This window comes from Erpetoichthys calabaricus, chromosome 1 (genome assembly GCF_900747795.2).
Source record: "Erpetoichthys calabaricus chromosome 1, fErpCal1.3, whole genome shotgun sequence".
Classification (NCBI taxonomy): domain Eukaryota; kingdom Metazoa; phylum Chordata; class Cladistia; order Polypteriformes; family Polypteridae; genus Erpetoichthys; species Erpetoichthys calabaricus.
Genome location: NC_041394.2, coordinates 158876083 through 158902904, shown reverse-complemented (window position 1 = coordinate 158902904; position 26822 = coordinate 158876083). Strand labels below are relative to the sequence as shown.

The 26822-nt window shown below is 35.0% G+C and overlaps 1 protein-coding gene across 5 annotated transcripts in view; it reads left to right on the top strand.

The window, feature by feature from the left end:
* bicd1a (bicaudal D homolog 1a) overlaps window positions 1-26822 on the top strand; it is a 135235-nt gene that overhangs the window by 95560 nt on the left and 12853 nt on the right. For 2 of the 5 annotated variants that reach the window (XM_051920330.1, XM_051920326.1), the window contains exons 7-8: window positions 329-536; window positions 13180-13265. In XM_051920330.1, the coding sequence (XP_051776290.1) occupies window positions 329-536; window positions 13180-13265 (294 nt within the window). The remainder of the gene's footprint in view (window positions 1-328; window positions 537-13179; window positions 13266-26822) is intronic. The other 3 variants (XM_051920344.1, XM_051920341.1, XM_051920322.1) reach the window with 2 other exon arrangements.

Below are 26822 nucleotides of genomic sequence, written 5' to 3'. Positions count from 1 at the left end.
GCAAGAATCAGGTTTCATGACCTTAGAACCCTGATATGTTTAAAATGGGTTTGATAATAGATTCAAATTTACAAAAACTGAAAAAGAAAGATTTTGAGTAACTATATTCAAAACATTTAAGTGACACCCCTGTGAAATGTTTCCTCAAAAGTGTTTTAAAGATTTTGTTGTTTTCTGTTTGGATTTATTAAAATTGATTTGTACATAGTTTGTCCAGCAGCTTACAGCCTGAGCTTTTGCTTAAAGTGGTTACTGAGAATAGGTCATGGCATTCTTGTGTCTGCTGTTAATGGCTGCTAAATTACCACTTGTATGTCTTTGCCCATAGGTGTGATGAATATGTGACCCAGCTGGATGAGATGCAAAGGCAACTGGCAGCAGCGGAGGATGAAAAGAAGACTCTCAATTCTTTACTCCGAATGGCAATTCAGCAGAAATTAGCATTAACTCAGAGGTTGGAAGATTTGGAATTTGACCATGAGCAATCACGTCGCAGCAAAGGCAAGATGGCTAAGATCAAGAGCAGCACTCCTAAAGTAAGTCGCAAGACACCTACCAACGTGATTCTGCCAGCACCTGAAATGTCATCAGGAACTAGAGACACTCCATTTTCACTTGTAGGCTTTGCACCTTTGACAGCTAGCAGTATACCACTCACTATAGACAAAGCACTGTGGGACCTAAATACTCAGCCATTTACAATCGAGTCACACTCATGTGCTTCAGATGCAGAATTATTTACACATTCACTTATATCAAACCATCTACCACCTATAGCTGACAATCTGCCCTCTGGTGTAGACAGTCGGCCCTTCATGCAAGACACACCACCCTTTCTTCTTAGTACAATGCCATTAGCTTTAAATATGCCCCCACCTACGCCGCATACATTTCCATCTAATTCTGATCTTCCGGAACAGAGGTCTGATGAATCATTGGCAGGAGGAGAGTTAACATAAGTTGTTTAAATGTTCAAGATATTCCTCATAGTCATCTCCGTAGTAGTTTGAGTAGTTTAAAATGCTGCATTTCTAGTATTTGTTTAAAAAATGCCACCATTAAAAAATATATATTTTGTTAATTGTTATTTTCTTAATTTGGAAACTGATAAAGAGTAATCATTTGTGTTATAAAGAATAGTAAGAAAATGGGTAATGGCTATAACCTCTTTGTAAGTATAAACCCTTTTTAAATTGCTATATTTACATCTCCTTCCATTTGGAAGCACTTTTTTCTGTGTGTTTCAATTGGGCCTTTTTATAGTGGCACATTATACAAAGCTGTCTCTTAGTAACCCTATTTTTTTCTCTTTCATTGACATTAACAAAAAGTTGTTAGTGGGCAACACATACGTGCACACACTTTAAAGTACAGATTTTATTAATTTAATATACATCACTTTTGCAGAGGGAGGGTTCAAAAGCCGACTACAGCTAAGTTTTATGGGCCCAGTAAACTAAGTGAAAGCAGAGAGACCATGAGAGAGAAAGAAGTACTTTGGAAGGGTTTGATATTTTCTGTTTTGTTGTCTCACTGATTATGTCCTTAATTTCAACAAATAATTCGATCTATCAACAGATCGATAATTATTAATTAAAACATTTATATTTTGTGAAACAGATTGAAAAGGCCTGAGAGTAGCTGTTGATTAGGAAAAGAGAATGCACAGTATATAGAGGTTAGTGTGAACATTGATATAATAATGTGTCAACCTCATGCAATGTAGAACAACTTCTTATACCTCAGTGAGCATTAGAGTGATGGAAAGTATGGTGAGGTATGACTAACAGTGGGGCAGTATGGTCTTGACATTTATAAAAGAGAGGGCTTTCTTAATTGGCTCTTTTGATGAGAGGGAGTAATTTAGAACAAGAGTGTTAAACTTTTAAACAGAGGGATTGAACTGAATCCTCTTGAATAAGATAGGGTGCTTTTGTCACTGACCTCTGCATGCTGCCACACAACTTTTGTTTATTTTAATTTTTTGGAAGTTAATTTTCCTTACCTTAATAATAGTATGTTTGAACATGGTGATATAATTGTTTATAAAGCCAAAGTCTTTGGGAAAAATGTAATAATTTGTTTATTAAATATGCTTCAATGGAATTCACACATTTTTTTAAGCATTTCTTAAATTTGTCTAAAATGACCACAATACTATTTGACCTGTGATTCTTTTATATATGTCTTTTAAATTAACAGCACAATGGTCAAATATGAAAAAATATTTCATATTATTACATTAAGGTTTTGTGGAGCAATACACTTAATAACATATTCAAGAATGTCCCTTTTAAAGCAATACCATCAATAAGTAAAAAAAATGATAACATTACCTTTCTCAAAAAATTATGTACGTGTGTATACTGTAATCTTACCAAGTTTCATATTTTAAAAAATGTTGCTTATTTATGTATATAAATTATCCAGCTAGTTGTTTAACAAACAAATTAAACTGAAATATTAGATCAAGTAAAATTTTATGTATTAGCAAATATTCTAGAGCAGTGCAGTTTATTTTGCAGTCCACAAAGCCTTTGAATGCTGTGATATCCAGTATATAATGAACACCCTTAAAAGCTAAGAATTGTAAAGGAACCTCATTAGAATAATGAAAGAGTATGGTAAAAGAGTGAATTGCTTTTCTCCCCAGAATCAACTACTTCTACCACCCTGTTTAAAAATTAAAGATACATTTGATAAACCATATCCATCTTGCCAGGTAAAAGCAAACAGTATTGCCCCATAAGTTTCTTTAATTTCTATTCTTGGTACTCCAATAAACTTAAAAGCCTGAACCACAGGCATGAAAATTCCAAGAGATGGACCTGGACAAAATTCTGTTTTGGGCAGATATGTGGCCAGTGAAGTTAATTTTAAATAAATGCAAACATGTGTGTGTAAAAGAAAACAACTCTTGCTATTGTATGTGTGGAGTACATAATAGTAGCTTGAAGCTGGAAACTGAACATTATGAAGTTAATACAGATTAATTTCATTCTATAATCTGACTGCTTACAGTAACAACTGAAAAGGCAATGACAAAGATGGTTTTTATTCCTCAATGTGTGGAGCATCTAGTGTGACTATGCTTAAAAAAAAGTTTATAATAATATACAGAATAATTCTACGTTCATGTGCAAACTTTATTTTTGGTTTTCACTTAACTGCCTCCTCTCATTTGAGATTTAATATTAAGCAGAGATGGGTGTCATTAACATTAGACTGAAAATCAATGTTAATACTCTAATGATAATACACAAAGCAATATTGGTCCTAAATATTGTAGATTTCACAGACATTATATTTACCTTAAGTAAAAAAATAACCTACATACTACATATAAAAATGATTTATTGTAAAAATAAAAATTATTACCATTAATTTATTCATTATTAAGCTGGATGAATCAAGTTTTTGGTCAAATATCATATTAAATTCTGTGAAATGTCTTTACATTTCTTATAAGTTTTCAGCCTCCATAGTCAGTTGATACAACACCTGTGTTTTGCAGTCATAAACATTTAAAGTGCAAGAAAGTATCCCAAAAAATTAACATTTAAAATCAATCTGTTTTTAAATTAAACAATGAAATGCCTTTGTATGGCTTAATACTATTTCTTTATAATCTCCAAAATATTAAATTTAACAAAGTGGATGATAAATGACAAAAATGTTTAAAAACAAAGATTTTTTGTATTTTCCAAATAGTTACAATGCAAGCATTATACCAAATGCATAATGAAATTATTACTGCAGTCCATGTAAAAATTTATATTCTGCTCTTTTATTAATCCTTACAGGAGAAAGCTTCTCAGTTTTTTTTTTTTGCATTAATTATCTAACTCAAGTAAATGATTAGTTCTGACTGCTGGAAGGATAAAAGGCATATTTTTTATACAAACATAGTATGAATGCATCCTAAATTGTAAGTATATATATATACAGCATTGTTGTGTATAGTTGTTTAGGGACATGATCAGCCATAAAATAATGGTAAATTATTCCTTTGCCTCTTTCTAAGTCCAGAAACAGGCCAAGTTTAAGAACTATCAGACTGTAGCCCATCACTATATACAATTTGATCTAGTTACTTTTATTCTGGAGTGAGTCTAGGTATATACTATTTTTAAGTCTGGTCTTCTTTCACTATAAAATTGTGAAGTTGCACCCAGAGCATATTTTTACCAGCATGGATAATGTCAGTGCATTGCTTTTGAAGAAATATTTCACAGAGCAAGTGACAGACACATGTAGTAGATAACGTTACAGATCAAGTGAAACAAAATCTAAAATACATTCATTCCAATTAGTCAGCTTCCCAATACTGAAAACATGTTACATAATTCCAAATATTTTCATCTCTGCCAGAACATTAAGCCTTTTTGGCATCTCCATTGAAAACAATTTTCTCTCAGTTTAAAAACAATGTTGTGACTGTTTCCCCAAGTATCACAAACAGAAATAAACACAATTGTTTTGGTTTTTTTTTTGTAAAAGCTAAGTGTATTAGAAAAATATAAGTGACCATGCATACAAGTCATCATAAGTACTAACTAGCAGAGGGAAATGTCTTTGAAGAATATCAGATCAGAAATTTGTTAATCTATGAAAGGTTTTCTTGGAGATTTTTCTTTCATAAAAGCTGCAAAGAAAAGACCATTGTGTCAAAAATAAGCATGAAATAAATACACAGGTTATCCATGCATATATTCTCAGACACACTTAATCTAATTTAGTGTAACACAGAATTTTTCAGCTTCCTTTAAACCTTTCTGTTCTTCCATCTTTTCTGTTTCGCAGTATGGAAGAAAGTATCTCAATGGATTCCATGCTCATTTCAGGGCATATACCTTGTTGCAAATTAAAAGACTTTTTTTAACAGTAACATTTGAAAAAAATTAAATCGAGGTAAACACAACATATTTGACTTGAGACACATTATTATCAGCATCACTGTTATTGTTTAGAGCTTCAATGGAAAGAACTATAAGGCAAAAAAGGAATAAAATATTTCTACTCTAATAGAGGTAACACACTCTAGTAGTGGAGCCATTTCTTTGTGTATTTTAGGGATGCCTTTATGATTATCAGATTACCAAATTCTGTCCTACTCTACTTCATCTGAGTACATTAATATTCAGCAAGTGTTAAATGCATATTCAAAGCAAGGGCCAAATGACAAATGGCATTTTGGTTTTATGTGTTTTATTAAATGCTTTATCATGTTATTGTTATTCATGCAGATGATTAAGTATAGATTTTTTTTTAAATTAAACTCCTTATCAGACATCCTCTCTAGGAACATTTTTCATAAGACTTTAATAATATTATGATTCATGCAAACTTATCACTGTAAATGAAGAATGGTCATTTTCAGCTCTGTGATATTTGTCTGTTGTGATGTTTTCCCCGTCAACCTCACAATTTCATCTTGTTCATACATTTTTGTCTTGGTCTATACTATAAAAACATGGTTATCCATTTATCTATGGTTATCCATTTTCTCATTTTAATGAAATGATTTATGTATAACTGTTAATGTCCTATTATAATGGATCTAATGATAACATAACTTGTTGCATGTATTATAATAATTGCTATAATGACTATAGCTTTGCAAATACAGGTGTTAGTTTGGATCTAAACAAGCATGTCAAACATCTCTAATTTTGGCATGCCAATGTGAACAGCATTTTGGAGTTAATTAGAAGACAAAAATGGTGCACATTTTTTTAAATTGGCTTACCATATCATAGACAGCAAAAGCCTAACAAACATTACTGCTGTTTTATTGGGAGGAATGCAAAGTAACTGAAATTGTTTTCAGAAACTTTTAATGCATACTAAAACTTTTAATGCATAATATAGCTGTACTGATGTAATTCTGGATTACAAATAAATACAGTTAGAAGTGGATAGTGTAGATTTTTATACCAGATATAAAACTTGTTACGGCATTTCATCTGAATATATGCAGCATAAACACCTCCTGGTTTTAAATTTATGACTAAAACTTACTAATAGTGTATTTTTCCAGAATTTCTCTTTGTCTGTTGTTGTTGAAGTAAAGTTAATATATACTGTGTATGGCCACATTTTAGATGTCAACTTGATCTTTAATTTTGTACAAAATAGAGTTGTCAACTGATAACTGTTTATAAGGTTATTAAACAGTTTAAAGTGTTTCAAGTTGAAATTACATCACTTCCTAATGAACTAACAGATGAAGTAGCAGTATAGAAGGAACAGTGTAGTGTATTTTATTCAGCTAAAGCATTGTGTGAATTTTGCTGTATTTGCAAAATTAATACTTTATTTAAAATGTGTTTAATTTCCAAAGCTTTGCACAAGTCTGTTTGTTCATTAAACATTTTTATGTTTAACATTATACTCACATTTAGTTTAATTAAAATGAAAAGGGAACGCCTAAATATGTGTAAACCACCAGTATCTTTTATAGTTGCAAATTATGGTGTGCTGGTACCAACTTTTTCAGTGATGAAAATCAAAGAAGTTTAATCACTTGTGCTATTTTCTTTGTTTCTAGTTTATATATGAGAGAAAGATTCCAAAATATAAAACACTTCTGGTGCAGAACAATTAAAACAAATAAAACATAAACTTTGCTGTTACAGTCTGTGTTCAGATAAAGCAAACCATTTCATTAAAAAATTATGACTGAAGGACCACATTAATAAAAGATGAATATTGAAAGTTATGACATAATTCCATTTATTTTACTGCATTGCACTTTAAGGTAGGTTGGCTCGGATTTCTACAAAAGACTGTCAAATGTACATTAAAACAAAAATAGTAAATTAACATAGAAATAGTACATAGTCAAAGAAATAGTTATTTACTCGTATACAGACTAATGAGGAAAATAAAACAAAACCTATATATGATTAACCTCTAGAGAAATGAATTCTCTAATGGTCAACAACTGAGTGCTGTCAGATTTGCTAAGCCAGTTATATGATTAGAAAATGTTCCCAGGGTTCCTGATATAAACAATTGCATTGAAAAGGGCACAATCAGTATGCCAAGAGATGTTGGAATATTTTGTCATTGTTTTAGTGTATATTTATAGTTAATATATATTGCTCAGTGAAAATTTTAATAAAATAAACTAAAACAACAAGAAGCTTAAAAGTTGAGTGTTTTAATGTTCAATGATCAATGTTATTTCTACTCAGATATTGGACAGGCCCAAATTACATCCATGCAATAAACAAAGAAACAATTTCAGCATCAAGTCACATTTTCAATGACTGTTACTTCATACTGCTTACTAGCTAAGTATTAAATAATACAATTTATTAAAACTGCAGGTGTCACAGGTGCAAAACAAGCTTTAACTTTGTACATTGTATTTGTTGTGCTGGTACAATGTAGCTTCTTTCCAAATGCTGTGTACTTGAGGAAAGAATTTAGCATCACCAATGATATACCTTTGTCATATTCCATTAAAACCATTAATATTAGGCATTTCCTTATACTATTACTGCCAGAAAGTTTGTTGTACGTAGCATTTTATTGCATGTTATTTTTTTAACTGTAAGTTAAGACACGTGGAAAAGCAATTGGTTGCATATCCCAACAAGAGGTTCCTTACTCTTTCAGGATGCCAAAAATATTGAAGAGACTGGAGATATTAACTTAGAGAATGTTATTTCCCCACACCATGAGGGGGCAGCAGGCTTGTGTCACTGAGGTGATTCCCAAACCCACAATGGGGTCTGTCAAATGTACTTTCTGCTTTGCTCACACAGGGTTTAAGGATAGGCCTAGCCTGGAAGTACTTCCCAGCTACAATGGTGTGGTGCCAGAACTATTTCTGCTTTTTATTTTATTAGAGCCCTTCTAACCTAAGCCAGGGGAGCTTGGAGGTGGGAGTGGAGTGGAGGCCAGATCCTGTCTGGTAAGGGGGTTGAGGAAGCCTCAGAGATTGTGTAAGGGATTGGAAGTATGAAAAGATATAGAGGTGAATATTACACGGGGTAGAGGAATTTGATACATGTATCTGTTAGAACACTCAGGGCCAGATTAAGACGAAATTGGGCCTGATGCTGCAGCGCAAAAAAGGCCTATTTTTTCTCGGCATTGGTGCATGTGCATTCGACACTCACCGTACATGCGCAATCAGAACGACCAAGGAGTCTTAATTGCTTGTGACGCAACCAGCCAGCCTTTATTGAACATGAATAATAATAACGACGTAGTATCGTAACAACTCGAGATTAACATAAAACTATGTAACATCAACATTCAATAGCAATTGTCTGAAAAGTGCACTTAATGCAGAAAACCTAACAATGAAATACACAAAATTTCGCAATTCTCTTTCGAAACAGAGTAAGAAAAAATGAATTTGCAGAGACATTGGGTCAAAGTGACTCAGTTCAGGCTCTTGAGGGTAAAAATTTGTCCATGATTTAAATTTCATAATAGACCAGAATCCTGTCGAGGATTTTAAAAATTCTAAACATCCATGCTGGGCCGGCTTTTAGTTTTACCTTTACAGATAACCATTTAAATAGCCATCAATTTTTACTGTACAACTAACTTTCAAGGTGAAAAATTTACTACATGGCACTTACCAAGCAATAATAAAGTGTCAAGAATCCCCAAGATATTGCAAAAAACACAGCTAAATTACTAAGTAAACTGTTTAACGTAAAATTGATAGCATTAACTTGAAATCTTTGGTTAACAATAAACACAACAACGTTATAGTTACGTCACAGTGCAAAGAACAATAGTAACTGTATAATAAGTAACGCTGTGTCTAGGCGTCCGAAAGTCGGACTACAAATTTCATTCTAAGAATTATTTTGAGGTTAATATAGCAAAGGAAAACTGATCAGCTTCCGGAAAATTCTCGTCTGTTTTCATCTGGACCTATTTCAGGAATGGGCCTAATGCTGCAGCATCAATAGCACCCACCTTAATCCAGCCATGAGAACACTAGTGATTAGTCCGGCACACATAAGGTGCAAGTGTATTCATTTCCCCCATGTGTCTTCTTCTCATCACTTTCCATTACAGTATATCCTGCATACATCAACTCTATTAGTAACATTTTTAACTTAATGAACTTTGCTCTCACATAGTTGTTTTTTGGGATCAGGGATTGCTCAAGAACGCATTGTATGGATCATTCTGTGTTATATTTATAAATGAATTAGCTCACTGAACTTGTGAGAATTGCGTTATATAAATAAAAATTATTCTAATTGAAAACCCACATAGTAGCCCTGACAATTCCTAATTAGGACTATAGTATTCTGCTGTAGTGTATAATTCTTGATTTATTAAGTTTTCTTACCAACACAAGATACCTGAGATACAGGATTCAGTAGTTACAACATAATTTTTCTTTTATGAATCTATATCACATTTCTTTTTTTTTCTCTCTGTAACACGTGTCTGATGGATAGCTCAAGTACTAGTGGAATTTAAGACAAGGGCTGCTGCACTTGTTTACTTCATTTGCTTTCATTTTTGTCTATTTTCGTCTGACATTAAAGCCTTATTTCTTAAACTTCTGAGATCATTTATCTATAAAAAATATGGTGAGTGTCATGTGCCAGGATGTTCTGTGTAGTTTCAACTTATTTTATCTTTTTTTCACATTTTCTTCCTTTGAAATTTAAAAATGTTGTTTTCCTTCATTTTAAATAATATCATATTGTGTTCCATGTTTTGTTTTATATCTTAAGAATGCCTTTCCTTTGCTGTGTTTCTTCTGCTCATGTTTCATTTGATGATATATCAATCACCATCTTATTTAAGGGAAATGGTTTGCGGAAACTCCTTTTCCGAGTTATACTTACAAATATAATTTAAAAATACAGTATGGTGTGGTTAAGAGGATGTTGCTTTAAGCTTATTTCCTTGTAATGAAAGATTTGCAGATTGATTGATCTCCACTTGTCTTAAAGTTATGATTTCTAGTGTGTTAATAGCAATAATATGCTGTTTTCATTAGAAGACATTTTGGTTGGTCACATTTGTATAAGACTGATACTGACGTGCCCAATTTTAGGAAATGTTTGAGTGCTCCTCAAAGGTGAATTTAATTTAGTTTGTTTAAAAACAAAATAATTAATCATTTTCCTAGTGTTAGGTGGTCTGGGACACTTTAATTTGACCATAGCAATGTAATTCTTAAAATACTCCCATCTAGTTTTAAACATATTTTTTGATTATGTAAAAGAGCAATATTTTCACAGTCTGCAACACACATATACAACTTTATTAAATTCAATAATGTGAAATGACTGTATCAGGATTATAGTATATGACAATTTAGTAGAAATAATACTAAATTTTATTAACTTGAATGTTAATTTGCTGAATTATGGAAGTGCTACTGTGAATTAATTAAAGTATTGCAAGTAAAATTCCATCGCCTATTGTAATGTAGGAATAAGTGACAAACTGCCATTTTTAATTTGAAAGAAAATTTGATAATATCCCAGTTGTGATTACTGCCAAGAAACACAACTGTAGGTTTGAACATGGAATTTGCAAAAGTGAGATGACTGTATTCTGTGCAAGGATTAAAACTGCCTGTAGAGTGGATGGGAGTGCAATATCCAATAAACAGGCAAAATACTTTTGGGTGTAAAATATCACCTATCCAATTTCAAAACTGTCTTTTTTCCATTCCACGAGGCAACATGTGTGCTAAAATAGAATCATTATAAACAAACAGGCTGAACTTTGTTTGTTGATGATTTTATTTTAAGGGCACCACACTTTATTCATAATTTAATAGTTAAAATTTCTACACTTAGCCAGCTCTCTTCACAATTTTGAGAAAATGATATGGGATGTATTTTTCAATAAGCATCTATGAATTCAGTTCCCAAAGCCATTTTTATATTACATGCCATACCATTGCAAAACATTGTCATCCTAGTGAATTCTTTATCATAACTTTGCTTGCAAGAAAAATTATTAGAAGTAAAGTGTATATATCTGCAAGCCACAAAATTAAATAAGATGGCAGTAGTGGCATAAACGGTTTGTGAATATGCAAGTAAACTTTACAGCTTCCCCAATAAACATAAAAGTATGCAATTTCCACAGCCCGAAGGGCCAAAATGGTAAAACATTCAAATACATGTATAAAAGTATATATAAAATCCACAAAACATAACTATCCTAAACACATGTAGAACATGACACTGATAATATTAATTCAATCATTCATTCATTCATGAATTTTCTAATGAAATTAACATGCAAGAAATCCTTTACAGAGTTTTGAGGTCTACAGCATATCAAAGTAGCATTGGCTTCAAGGCAGAAGCCTACCCTGGATACTGTACCAGTCCTTCACAGGCCAACTACCATGTTGTTTTATTTGAAGTGGTGCACTCTTTATATGTAAATTACATATGAGGTGTAATTCGTAGCATGCAATGGCATTGCTTAAGAAAGAAAATCGGTAAACCTTCAATCAAGCACAGCTGTTTTAACTTTTTCCATATGGTTTAAACTTAGGAAATATGGATGTTGGTTTATGGACTTGAAAGGATTTACATTACTTAGTAACTCTTGGACTTACAGGTACACTGTTTTACCAGACTGTATTCCTTTGCTTTATTGGTCTGTATTTCTTCAACAAACACTGAACTAAATGTGCCATGCAGAGAAAATATCTGGAAGTGGATTATCTACGTTTAAACAGTACACTTCAGACAGGCAGTAAATGGCACTGCTTGCATACTACAATGTATTATGAATAACTAAACTGTTGCTGAGATTGCCTCCCAGCTCTAAGCTTGGTGAGCTGTAGCTAGGAGTGAACACTTTATCTCACTTTTGAGACTAAGGCTTGAGCATCTTGCCACTTGTCATTTAAACGAAAATGGACACACTGCTGGGTGCAGAACACCACTGTGACATACTTCATGTTTTCACTGAGTTCTGTTCTGGTATACTTTTTATCTATATGACTGTTATGATATAAAGTATGATATACTAGTAGGTTTAATATATTTGAGGGCCACTTTAGCCCCGTTTGGATGTAGAGGTTTTTAGGTGATTTCTGCTCATGCCTGTTTAGCGCCATTTTATTTTTCATTTTTAACATTTTATTGAATTTATTAAAAGCAAGTAACATTCCAACAAGCAAGTCAAACTTGACAAAACTAAGTTCAAAATTTGCAGCCCAGTAATGAAATTGAAAGTTAGTTAGAGCCATGCCACCTTCTGCCTTAGGTCTTTGTAGGGTTTCCCTTAAAATGCATGGATATTTTGAATTCCAAATAAATTAGGTTAGGATTGAATCTAATTTCTTAAAAAATGATTAGTTAATGCATATGGGAATGCTTTGAAATAGAAAAAGAAGCTTAGGAAGGATATTCATTTTGACAATGTTAATTCTTCCAGCTAAGGTGAGATGAAGGGTAGACCATCTATGCAAGTTTTGCTTAAGTTTTTCCAGGCAGACAGCTCCATTTAGCATATGAACCATCTCTGGTGCTTTCTTTGGTTTTTGGTGTTCTGCTCTGTAGTGTCTGGACCTACATACCAAGATCTCTGGGCTGGTCAATCCATGACATAACAATCAGACTTGTGTACAGTATGATAGTTTATTTCCACCATAAAGTTGCTCTGTAGAGTCCAATCTAATGATTCAAATATTTATGTGATAATTTTGAATATATAATATTGAATACAGTTGGTAATTTAAGTACATATTAATTATTTGACTTCATCAGAGAAAGGGTGTTTGTGCCAACAGAACAATTCATGCACAAGAATGAGTCATCTGGGCAGGTAATGCATGTAGTCCAACCTTAATTTATCCATTTCCTATCAACATGATGCTTTTTAATCACGCATGTAAAATTCATCATACTAAGTAAAATCAATTCTTCACTGTTAATATTTTTTCAAATACTCATTTATACTTGAATGTGTTTCTATATTTATTGTTATACTGTCTGACTGATTATTTAAAGATTGTCAATTTTGTTGTTGCAAAAGGAGGAAAAGTGTTTTTTTTTTTCATTATTATTATTATTATTGAACGTAAGACGTGAATGTGGACTGTAAAGTAAGTAAAGCCATTCTTCATTTGCTGTCATGGTGTTCAGAACACTGTGTTTGTGTTAACCATTTACTGTCATCTATTTGTATATTTGTCTAATTTGTCAGTTTCTTGTAGATTGTCAGCAGCCTGCTGCCCCAGTACCGCCATTCTCCTCACAAGTAAGCAGAGGGCAAGACTCTCAAACTGAAAGGTAAAGTTTTAGCTAATTAGCCATCCCTTTCCACTGAGCTGCATGAAGTTTGTACAGTATGACACAGTAATTCACCTTGACACTATAATAAACATGACACAAAAGCACTGATGTCCTGTGAAACAAATTGTTAATAAGAGATATTTCCTTTTCCAAAACCAGACAGCATTTTTCTTTTTTCAGTATATTTGTTATTCAGATGTCAATATAGAAGTGCGTCCTCTGGTCAGAAAAACTTAAGGTGTAGAAGTTTAATACTCTCAGCAGAACACAAAATATGCTAGAGTATCTCAATGTAGTGAATTCAATTTAACCCTCCAAAAACACAAAACATATATTAAAAATCACTATCACTGCTTTTTGTTAAAAGTACATTATGCATTCAGTATAAACATTAATTTTATCAGCCATGCTAAAGAGAGCAAGAGAAAAAAATTATGTAGACAGTTTGACAATTGAAATAATTTGCTCGAGCATCTGATATAATTAATTATCTTACACCTTCATTTAATTCTTTTGAACCCATTCACAAAAAGTTTCTGAATTCACTTTTGCCAATGCAGTGTCATGGGGAATGGGGAGCTGGAGTCTATCCTGACAGCATAGGGCATAAATTGGAAAACAACCCTGGATATGGCTGTCAGGGGACATTTACTTACCCACAGAGGTAATTTAAAGTTGACGGTCCAGTTATCCTAACATCCATATCTTTTGAGATGTGAAAGGGAAACCAGAGTTCCAAGGGGGAAAACTGCTACAAGCACAAGGAAAACATGAACATTTCATAAAGAGACAGTAACTGGTCTGGTAATTAATCCTGGAGCCATGCAAACATAAAGCTAACCACTCTGCTATTCTTGATTTCCTTTTATTGCTTTTATATGCATTTTAAACAAATCTTAAATTAGATAAAGTACATAATACATGAAAAGAAACACAAATCCTAGAATTACTGTAACAAAAAATGTATGTAGTATTAAATCTGGGACTGAGCCATTAATATCAAAATTCATAAAGGTTGTGGAATGTGTATTTACCGCACAATGATTAAGGTATTCCATTTCTAAACAAACAAGCCATCTCAAGTCTTTTTCGCATTTCACACTGCTCTACCTGAAAAGAAGGAACTTTTGTTACAAATTATAAAGGTCACATTTTTCACACCGTTCATCCGTTCATTTTCAAATTCTACTTCATGTTTGCCTTAGGCAAAAATCAAATTATATGGAATCTTTGTATGGGCTCTAATTGTAGGTAATATTCTGCTTCATAGTATAATTTTAGTATGGATTAATTCTACATAAAAACTTGTTTAAATTTAGTTTTACCATAAGTTACCATGATAAACACACATGTACACAGAGTGGCTCTGTTATTATGTACTTGTGCTATCCCACATAACTGACAAATTGATAAGTAATGGCATATTGAAAGACAGTGTATTTAAAGAGTGTATATATTCTGTTCAGTAAGAGAATTTAAGTAGCTTTCAATATGGCATAATAGTGGGTGTTAGATTTGCCAGGACCAGGGAAGTGGCTAGCATCCTGGGATTTGCACAAAAGACTCATAGATATTTGGCCACCACCCAATAAATATCAATCCATTAGCAGTCCTGTGCTTGAAAAACCACTACTGATGAAAGGTGTTGACAGAATTTGATGACTTCTGCAAAGTAATAGACAAGCTAATCAGTCAACTAAAAGTTGTTAGTAATAGCAGTGTCAGCAGAGATGTATCACTACTCAGTAAATTTTAAATATCAAAGCTAACAATTGAACAGATTTCCTATTCTGTGGTTGAAAATCTAGAAGGCTTAGTGGCATTGAGTTAAGGATACAATCACCGGAGATTCAGGCAATCCTTGCCTGATCTGATGTATCCTTCTTTCTGCTTATTCACTCTGATTTCAGTATCCAAATATGACAGAATTCAATAAGTCTATGCGTCCATCCGGTAGCATGTCAACAATGCAGTCAGTTGGTGGATTTGCATAGACATGAGGTGTGTTTTCACATGCAGAATGCATGCATTCGTATGCAGAAGAACTTAAGATGGCACAAAAGTACAATCCTTGCCTGATCTGATGTATCCTTCTTTCTGCTTATTCACTCTGATTTCAGTATCCAAATATGACAGAATTCAATAAGTCTATGCGTCCATCCTGTAGCATGTCAACAATGCAGTCAGTTGGTGGATTTGCATAGACATGAGGTGTGTTTTCACATGCAGAATGCATGCATTCGTATGCAGAAGAACTTAAGATGGCACAAAAGTACATGTGAGTGTTACTGATCAAGTGTATCATTTCATAGCAACAGTATGGGTCACAGTGAACATGACAGATTTCAGTTTAATTTCTAACATCCTTAACTATTGGATCTCAATATGACTTTATGGATTAGAGATCCACTACCCATTTTTAACACTGCACTGAAGGTGACATGGATCAGCATGCCTATATTATTTTTTTGACACATTCTTCAGTCCATCCTCCAACATATTCAAGTTTTTCTAATGAGAAATGGGGAAAGAACATGAACTTGCTGTTAAGTGTGCCTATTAAATTGATCACTCAGGTGTTTAATGGATCTTTTATTTATGTGCTGTAAGCTTGCCTACAGGGAAGTTTAATTAATAAGAATAAATTGAATCAAAACTATACAATTTTAAAAAAATGTTCTTTATAATAGCATGTGGCAATTATGGGTGGAGCAGTGGTTAGGGCTGCTGCTTCAAAGATTCAGCATCCAGAATTCAAAACCTGCATCCAGTCACTGCTTGTGTCAGGTCTGCGTGGCTTTTCATCTCAAGACCCATGTGAGCGTGAGCATGAGTTGGTCGTGCAATCAGCTGACACCCTGTTCAAAATTATTGTCTGTGTTGTGCCCAGTGCTATCAGGATAGACTCTAAAGACCCGCATTGGAAAATAAATTAATTTAATATTGTGAGGAAACATTTAATTGTTGATTGATTCATATCATTTGTAACAGGATTAATGAAATCCATGCAATTGTAAAGCTGTTCAATCTATTTTGAAGTGATACTACACTTTCTAATACAGTAGAAGTAGATTATTGGTGCTCTGTGGTTGTTGTTAATTACTTAAATCTAGGTTTGTGTAAAAATATGAAATTATTAATAACATTGCAATGATTACTTATATGGTTTGAGAAGCCTTTTGATGCAAAAATGTGTTACTACAGCATAGTTTGCTGCTTCTGCAGACATATTTTCTTCTAACATTAACCTTTCTTTCACTGTATGATTGAATATATGGCTTAAAAGTGCTGTCTGGCTTTCTTTAACCATCTTTACTATCCATGAAGTTTGCTTTTAATAAATTGCCAGTAACATGCACTATTTCTGCTTCAGAGCCTGAAATTATAGTATTTAGAAGTATTTTTCTGATTAATATTCAGTATCGATAGTCACTAATTATGCAAAAACATAGAAAGACACTAAATAAATAAAATGTATTATTTTATATTTTTCTTTTATAATCTGAATTTCTTTTGTCATCAGTAATCTTTTTTTTATATCATTAAATGTTTGTGATGTGTGCCTAGCCCACTTTGAACAAAGTAACTTTGTCATGAAAATAAGTTGTGTCAGGTATTTTCCAAGCAGCATAACCATTCCTTTCTTTTCTTGTATATTTACTGTATATGGTTCCTCAGATTTTCTGTCACTCCAGTGACAGCAGAAATGTGTTTTTACAACTAACCACTACACTTAAGTTAATACAATAAAGTGCTATTTTATGAATACCCATCACAGAGCTATTTTTCACTCATATGATCCTATTGCTTATGCAGAGAGAGTGCCAACAGAGCACTGCAGCACAGATCTGCAAAAAGCTTTCTTACCTTACAATAGAAAAGGAATCAATAAGCAAGAATATTCTGATCATACAGACCAGCATAGCAGTCATTTTTCATTTACTTTTGTTGTTGATGGCGGCACAGGCTGATATACTGGCCAGTCCTTCTGACAAGTGATAACATCAGAATAATGCATCTCATATCATCCATCCATGTGTCATGTAACAAGCCTAATCCAGTTCAGAGATGCAATGTCTAGACCTTATTCCAGGAGCATTAGGTGCAAGGCAGGAGCCAACACCGGACAGAGTGACAGTTTATTGCAGGACAATCTCACCTACGTACTAACAGCCTATTTGAAATAAGCTGCTAGACTGATTGAAGAGAATACATAACAGTATGAGGTATCTTCCAGAGAGCCTCAGGGTCACATTTTACCATGCTTGACAACATATCTTATCATACATACATACATTCATACATATATATAGCTGAAAAAATTAAAGGAACACTTTTTAATCAGAGTATAGCATCAAGCCAATGAAGCTTCTCGGATATTGGTCTGGTCAGTTAAGTAGCAGAGGAGGTTGTTAATCAGTTTAATCTGCTTTGGTGTTAATAAAATTAACAACAGGTGCACTAGAGGGACACCAATGAGACGACCCCCAAAACAGGAATGGTTTATTAGGTGGAGGCCACTGACATTTTTCCCTCCTTATCTTTTCTGACTGTTTTTTCACTAATTTTGCATTTGGCTACAGTCAGTGTCACTACTGGTAGCTTGAGACAATACTTGGACCCTACAGAGCTTGCACAGGTAGTCCAACTTCTCCAGGATGGGACATCATTACGTACCATTGCAGAAGGTTTGCTGTGTCTACCAGCACAGTCTCAAGGGCACGGAGGAGATTCCAAGAGACAGACAGTTACTCTAGGAGAGCTGGACAGGGCCGTAGAGGGTCCTTAACCCATCAGCAGGACCGGTATCTGCTTCTTTGGGCAAGGAGGAACAGGGTGAGCAATGTCAGAACTCTACAAAATGACCTCCAGCAGGCCACTGGTGTGAATGTCTCTGACCAAACAATCAGAAACAGACTTCATGAGGGTGGCCTGGGGCCTGAAGTCTTCTAGTGGGCCCTGTGCTCACTGCCTGGCGCAGTGGAGCTCGATTGGCATTTGCCATAGAATACCAGCATTGGCAGGTTCACCACTGGTGGCCCTATGCTTTTCACAGATGAGAGCAGGTTCACCTTGAGCAAATGTGACAGACGTGAAAGGGTCTGGAGAAGCCGTGGAGAATGTTATGCTGCCTGTAACATTGTTCCAGCATTACCGGTTTGGTGGTGAGTCAGTGATGGTCTGGGGAGGCATATCCATGGAGGGACGCACAGACCTCTACAGGCTAGACAACGGCACCTTGACTGCCATTAGGTATCGGGATGAAATACTTGGGCACATTATCAAACGCTATGCTGGTGCCGTAGCTTCTGGGTTCCTCCTGGTGTACGACAATACCCGGCCTTATGTGGCGAAAGTATGCAGACAGTTCCTGGAGGATGAAGGAATTGATACCATTGACTGGCCGCAATGCTCACCTGACCTAAATCCAATAGAACACCTCCGGGATATTATGTTTCAGACCATCCGATGCCGCCAGGTTGCACCTCAGACTTTCCAGGAGCTCAGTGATGCCTTGGTCCAGATCTGGGAGGAGATCCCCCAGGACACCATCTGTCATCTCATTAGGAGCATGCCCCGACATTTTCAGGCATGCATACAAACACGTGGGGGCCATACAAACTACTGAGTACGATTTGAGTTTCTGAAAAGAAATTTCGGCAAAATGGACTAGCCTGCTGCATCATTTTTTTACTTTGATGTTTGGGGTGTCTTTGAATTCAGCTCTCTGTTGGTTGATAATTTTCATTTCCATAAAATGATATGGCATCCTTTCATTCCTAATACATTACTCAGTCCATCTAATGTGTTTTCAAAGTGTTTGTTTAATTTTTCTGAGCGGTTTAAATATCCATATTACTAACCGAGAATGCTAAACCGGATGATGGACGCAGGCACATCCGGCAATGGGCCGTAGCTGCAAAAAGACGTACTGCGCAGGCGCAAAAAGAGTCCGCGAGAGTCGGCTGAGGAGCCGAGAAAGGCGGACAAAAGAGGGCGAGAGAGGCGGATGAGGGGCCGCGAGAGGCGGACAAGACCACAGAAAAAAGCAGTGAGCACAGGAAAAATGGAGAAATGAGGCGCAAAGAGCACCGAAAAAAGGAAAAGGCACATAAAAAAGTATTCAAACGCAAGCAAAGCACGAAACACATTGCACACGAAACTAGACCCAAAAAAAAAAAAAAAGAGGCTCGCGCACAACAGCAAGGCACCCCCCCCAGCCCCCCCCCCCGAACAGGCACCGGACGGGACACACACCAAGAGGGGGATTCAACAAGCCCATGGAACACAAAAAAAAGAACACAAAACCACCCCACAGACCCTACAAGCAAGGGACGGGACACACACAAAGAGGGGGATTCAAACAAGACACAGGAACACAAAAAGAAAGAAGACGCTCGCGCAACAACAATCCTCAACCCCACACACATCCACAAGAAGTGACACCCAAAGCCACATATTCTAAAGTGAACGTCAACACCTTCACACTAGACAGCATAGGTGTCAGCATAGGTGGATCTCCTTACAATAAAGCACTATTAACCGTTCAACTGCAGAAAAGGAAACATATTAACAGTGACTGCGATCCTCCTTATTACTTATCCATATTTCGCATGCTGAGAAAGAAACAAGTCATGAATACACGGTCACGGGTACAAAACGAAAAGGAAATGATAACAGGAACAAACACACGAACACGAAAGAAACAACAAAATAGACGGCTATGCAGCATAGGTGGATCTCATTACAATAAGGCACTATTAACCATTCAACCGCAGAAAAGGCTCCATATTAACAGTGAGTGCAATACTCCTTATTACTTATCCATATTTCTAAAAAAAAAAATGTCTCGACTCCAAAAACGCAAAGCTCAACTAAAGCTTCTAACTAACGATGTACCTAAAAGTAAAAACTTTATGAACTGCATTAGATCCTACAATAGTTCATTTGCTTTTGCATATACCGGAGTAAATATCAGGCCAGCAAAAGGCAATGGACCATACTGCTTTCACATATGTGCACAAATACTGCATCGCATTGGAACAGTGCACCCTGAAACAAATCAACAACGCAAATATGCACAAATCTACATCCTAGATCCACATTACGCAATCTATCAATCAAAGTGCTGCATCGCAACAGGCACGGATTCAAAACGAAACACCTCCCGTCTCAGACATACGTTAATGGCAGCGAAGGCTACAACGGGCTTCTCACACAGCACAGGCAAATCGATTACAGCTCCAAAACAACACGTCCCAAATACTACACATGCAACAACGCGCCTCTCAAACGGCACAAGGAAAACATACACCAGGAAAATTCATTCAGATTAATGAATGTCATTTGCAATCATTGTCATTCAGTTCACTTCCCTGAAGAAACAACTGGCAATACAAGTTATACATTTACACGTTGTTGTCAAAAGGGTCAAATTAGACTGCCTTCTTTACATTCATATACTGAATATCTACAGAAGCTTATAACTGACGATGTACCTGAAAGTGAAATCTTTATCAACTGCATTAGATCCTACAAATCGGTATCCACTATGAACATTAACGGTGGCACTGCACGTGACATCCGTCTTGAAAAAATGTTGTTTATTGATGAATGTTCAATGGCATGAAGTCACTTACTCAACACCATTCATAAACTTCTACAAACGTTTATGAATAATAATATTCGATTTGGAGGAAAGGTCTGCGGTGGGTTGGCACCCTGCCCGGGATTGTTTCCTGCCTTGTGCCCTGTGTTGGCTGGGATTGGCTCCAGCAGACCCCCGTGACCCTGTGTTCGGATTCAGCGGGTTAGAAAATGGATGGATGGATGGGGGAAAGGTACTTTTATGAGGAGGAGATTTTAGACAGTGATTAGCTATTCTTCCAGATGCCATGCACTCAGCTATTGTTCAGTGCACCTTAAAATACGCAGACAATTGGCATTACTTTCAAAAGATACAGTTAGTAAAAAAGATACGATGTCCAGAACCAGATCATAACAATTGCTTATTACAACTGAGAGATGGTACACTCACCAATACAGATGGACTTCAGCCACATATTATTACAATTCCTCAAGCCTTTATCTGCGACGACTTAGTTACAGAGACATTTGGAACAGCAATCTCATTAGACCAAATGCCCCTTTTAACACAACACACTATATTATGTCCAAAAAATATTAATGTGGAAAACATAAATACCCAAGTCATTCCATTACTTCCTGGAGAGACACAACTCTTTCTAAGCTCTGACAAACTTGACTCTGATCACAACAATAACCATCTTAAATGACCTTACAAGTTCTGAGCTGGAATTACCTTTTACACTTAAACGGCGTGTACAAAGACATTTTCAAATAAACCTTTACACTGTGCCACACACTTTATTGTTTGCTTTCTATTTGCATCATCTACACCGTCACACTATTCTATATCTCATTCATACATCACGCTCTTTGTCATTCCCAACACCAGGGGTTGGCGAGCGAAGCGAGCAGGGGGCGGAGCCCCCTAGTATATATATATAAAACAAACAGTCAACGACCTCCCAAAACACATATGGATACTTCTGGCTTAGATACTGGAGAGCTTTTGTTGTCAATAACAGGCTTGTAGGTGGCAGAAAAATGGTCAGACTTCTCCAGATGTGCATTCAAAAGTATTAACATTTGAATACAGCAAGTACACTTTGTTGTGTCCACAAAAGGAAAACGCCGTTATGAGTTTGTTCACAATGATTTCACCATTGGAGTCTTAATATCAAAGAGACTCATTTCTTTTGCCAAGTTTAAAAATAGACATCAACAGAATGATGCAGTACCTTCCATGAAGTAACATGGACGAATTTAGTCAGCATTTCAAAGTCCGGATCACATATACAGTATCAGCTTGAATTGTAATGTGCTCGCTCCTTATATTTCTCATTCACATACGTCTCCAGTCCATCTCCTGCTTTCCCACTCCATCTGATCACATCAGATTGAACCCCTCCAGCATTAAAGAGCATCTGAAATTGGGGGTTTAAACTTCTTCAACTAAACTGACGCAGTGCATAAAGTCACTGTAATTCACCATGAGATGCGACAGTTCTTTCAGCTTTAAAAACGATCCGAGTTTTCTCGTTATGTGAAGGTTGGCCAGGTTTTGAATCCTTTCCTTTCCTCCTCGCTCTGGATATTCTCCCTTTCCATCCTCAGATGAGCTGTTCCTCCAATAAGGTGTGAGATAGCATGTAATTAATACTGCCAAAGGAGATAGCCACAGAGTACAGGAATATCTAATATGACGTACCTTGCATTCCACAGTTTCTTGTATACTTAGATATTCTAGATGCAAGGCACTCTTAGATCCACTACATTTACCCTGTGACATCTCTCAAGTTTGCAGCTCGTCTAAAAGGCAGTTGAGAAGGAGCAAAGTTTGAATCTGTGATGACAGATGCGTTTTTTCAAATCAATTTAAAAAATCCATTTTAAAAATTATAGTAGCTTATAGCAACAAGCCAGAGGCCAAATCTGAACATTAATTTATATCATTCATTTAAAAAAGAAAGTAGAGAGAGAGAGAGCAGGCATCTGTAAAACTAGTAGTAGTTTATGATGAAAGATTACACAACACACTGATTGATAATTTATCCTGTTCTTATTTACGATGCCAGACATCAGCTACATAGTAGATATTTTTCATTTTAGTAAAGAAATGAAGATAAGTCAAGAAAAAAGATAATCCCTAAAACAGAAACAAGAGTGAAATTCATTTGGCCAATGCTAATTATGAAGCTAAAAATCACACCCATTAACAATTTAGTCTTGCATATAAATACTCTAAAAAAAGGATTATCTTTCTAAGCTAAAGAAAAAAATAAACTTATATAAACCTAACAGATACTAAATTATATGTATCACACAACTAATCTGTTAAACTTCAGTCATGCAGTTTAACACATGATTAGGAGGACAGCGTAATCCCATTATTGCAGCACTTTATGTTTGTAGATGATAACTTTCATTTGTATTGTAACACATTAAAATTTTTGTTCTCACCTTTGCACAGAAGTCTAATAATATTTTAATCCCCTTCTGATTTATAGTCTTGCTTGTACTGACAAATTTAAAGTGACTTATTCAACTGACTTCATCATAGACAGTGAAAGAAAACCATTGCTAGTTCTCTTAATAATGCTGTTTTATCTTTTTCAACTGAAATATATCTTGGTTTAATACTATCATTAAGCAGCCAATCAAACAAACTATATCTCATATACTGCTTTTCACAAGGCACACTATGACAAAGCCCTCTAAAAAGCTCAAAAAATATAATTCATAGCAATAAGATTACAAATGTAATGCTTTTGCAGATTGATGCATTCAACTGTGTAAACACAATATAGTAGTACAAAGGGCAAATTAAATATATTTTTTTACTCAGTCAGATGTTAATATAAAAATCTGAGCCATGCACAATTCCAAAGTGGCTGTCTGGCACTTATAGAAACACTTTAGTTTAGGTACTCCAAAAATGCATCTATTACTCATTTACTGTTATATAGCAAGACCTTAACAAAGGCTTCTTTTGTTCTTCATAACATTTATAAAACATCAGTAGATAATTTGTTCATGTTTGTGCTGTGTGGCATATTGACATGATGGTAAAATTTCTTGTTAATATGAAGGATTCACAGGTCTTGTACTAAATATGTAATATCAAGTGAAATGTGTCTCAGTTAAGTCACCTCAGACCACTCCAAAGTGAAGTTTTGTTAGGAGGTCACATTAATGTGATAATTAAACACTTTACTGATGCTTTGTAAGGGTTATGAAGATCCATAGAAGGGTATGTTAAGGTCTTGTTACATAACAGTAAATGAGTAATAGGTGCATTTTTTCAGTACCTAAAGTGTTACTGAAATATTTTATAAAAATAAAACAAAAACTATTTTTGTTGAGTATTCCGGTATTTAATTACAACCCTTGGAGTGATCAGGAAAAAAAACTGAAGTTAATGACAAAACATTTTCAGGCTCTCTTTGCTTTGAGCAATAAAAATTCAAGTTCTTGGTAGAAAAATGAACATTTTCACCCTTCTGTTTAACCAAAGTAGAAGTGGTGCAGAAAATGTAAATTTCATTATTATCTGCCTTTAAACTGAACCAGAAGCACATGTTCATCAGGTCTTTATGCAGTATTTTAAAAGTTTTGGATAAGTAGAATAAGAAACAAAATATTTTGAAGTGTTTTAGATGTATTCTAAAAAGGCAGCCATCATATATGAATAATCAGGTCCCTTTAGTCATATCTATCTGTAGCAACATCATGAGGTTCATACATAATCTATATTTCATTCTATATTTTATATATTTTATTGGTTAACCCACTTCAGTGTTTAAAGAGAACCTTTTAAGGGTTATATATAATATTTGTGCCTTAGGTTTCTTTTTGGAATCTTCAAAACCATGTAACACATGGGCTCAGATAGCATTGTTTAATATAACAGGGATTCACAAATATAAAATCACTGTTATTTTGGCATGAATGACATATTCTGAGACATGACACAACTTTGTAAAATGTAATTTTCTTGTAATGAACCATTACCAAGTAGATATAATTTATAGTAGTATGTTTTTTAGTCAAGTGAGACATACAGTGGATCCTCGGTTCACGAACGTCTCTGAACACGTACAAATCGGGTTATGACCAAAAAGTTCGCCAAACTTTTGCCACACACTCGGTATACGAACAAGCCCTTTCGGTGTGTATGCACCAATGATTTTCGCACGTGTTCAGTCTCTCCCTGTGCATTCCCTGTGCAGCGAGAGAGAGAGAGAGCGAGCGAGAGAGAGACACAGACACACACACACAAGTGCGAGAGAGAGACACACACACAAGCGCGAGAGACACACACACACAAGCGCGAGAGACACACACACACACACACAAGCGCAAGAGAGACACACACACAAGTGCGAGAGAAAGAGAGCTGGCCACATAAGACCGAGAAGGCAGTTAAAGAATGAACCAGGTTTGTTTTTAAAGAGGCTGATTCGAGCATTGTTTTAACCTCGTATTTAATGAAGACTTTTTTCTATTGGATTTTAACCTCCACTTCACTTCTGTTTACAGCGATCGGTTCGTAGCGTGCATTGTTACTTTTCTTGGTTGTTTATTAAATTACGGATTTTTCAAATGTTCATTTTTTTCCCTGTGCTTAAAACTCATTAAAAAAAGTGTTTTTAGCAAGCGGTTCATAGCGCTATAGCGCAAACTCTTGCAATGTTAGTTTTTTCTTTTGTTCAAGGTTTTCTCTGTGTTATTCAATGTTTTTACATTTAGTTTACTGTTACGCCTTGCATTCTATGGTATAATTAACTATATTTGTGTTTAAAAATCTTTAAAAAAATATATTTACATACAGTTCGTACAGTCTGGAACGGATTAATTGTATTTATATATAGTCCTATGGGGGAAATTACTTCGGGTCACAACCAAGTCGGGTTGCGACCAGAGTTTTGGAACGAATTACGGTCGTGACCCGAGGTTCCACTGTATCTCTCAATACAGTATATTTAGTGCATGCTGCCAAAATTTTGAATAGGTGAAGTCATGTGTGATTTTGATGATTTTTTCAAGTGGCTTCTATAACATGAGCACTCATGTTCTTTTTTAGACAATTGGTATCTTATCAAATTTAATATCTAATGAATAAAAGTGTAACTTGTTTAAAGCCTTGTTTTGGGGTAATATTTATACTTACATCCACAGTTACTTTTCATAAGAGCCAATGTCCAGATTTTTGCAAACGATCTTTATTATTTTAGAGATAAGAGAAAGAATAGCATACATTTCTGTATTAGTCTTAACTGTCACACGTTTTCCACATTCATCAAATTTTTTAGGTGAAGAAAACATATGTAAGAATTACACACTGGCATAAAAATACAGTAATATTATGATTGTACACAAAATACACACGCAAAAAAAAAACCCCAAAAAAAAAAAAAAAAAAAAAACAGATACACAAACAACTTTCCTTGAACGTAATTGACATTTAAGAAAACTGGCCTGGGAATGTTTTTCCTATAGAAAAATTTAGTCATAATCAAAAGACATTGGAAATCAATTTATATTAGGGGCCATGCATCAAAGCTGCTGGTCAATTTTTAAACTCTGACTTCATCAATAAGAAAAATCTATGGATGGCCGAAATTTTCACAATACATGTTCCATTTTATTCTTCAATCAATTTAAGTAGTGATATTTACACCTTTAGCACCATTCCCCAGAGCTGGCTGTCTAGGAGATTAAGAACAATGTAAAGGCATTCACAATGATTGATGAGCACAGTCCCAGTTCATCTTTATAGTTTTATAAAAGTCTGCTCAATTTGGCTTCTGTTCTCTATGGCCTTTTTATGGAAGCAAAACTGGAGTTATTCTTTTTTTTTTGATAGGCAACAGTATTTGGCAGGGTGTATTCTTTGTGCATTGACATCTTTTAAGGGATTAACAGACAGACATATTAAAATGTATGTATATCAAAGCAAAGGTCAAG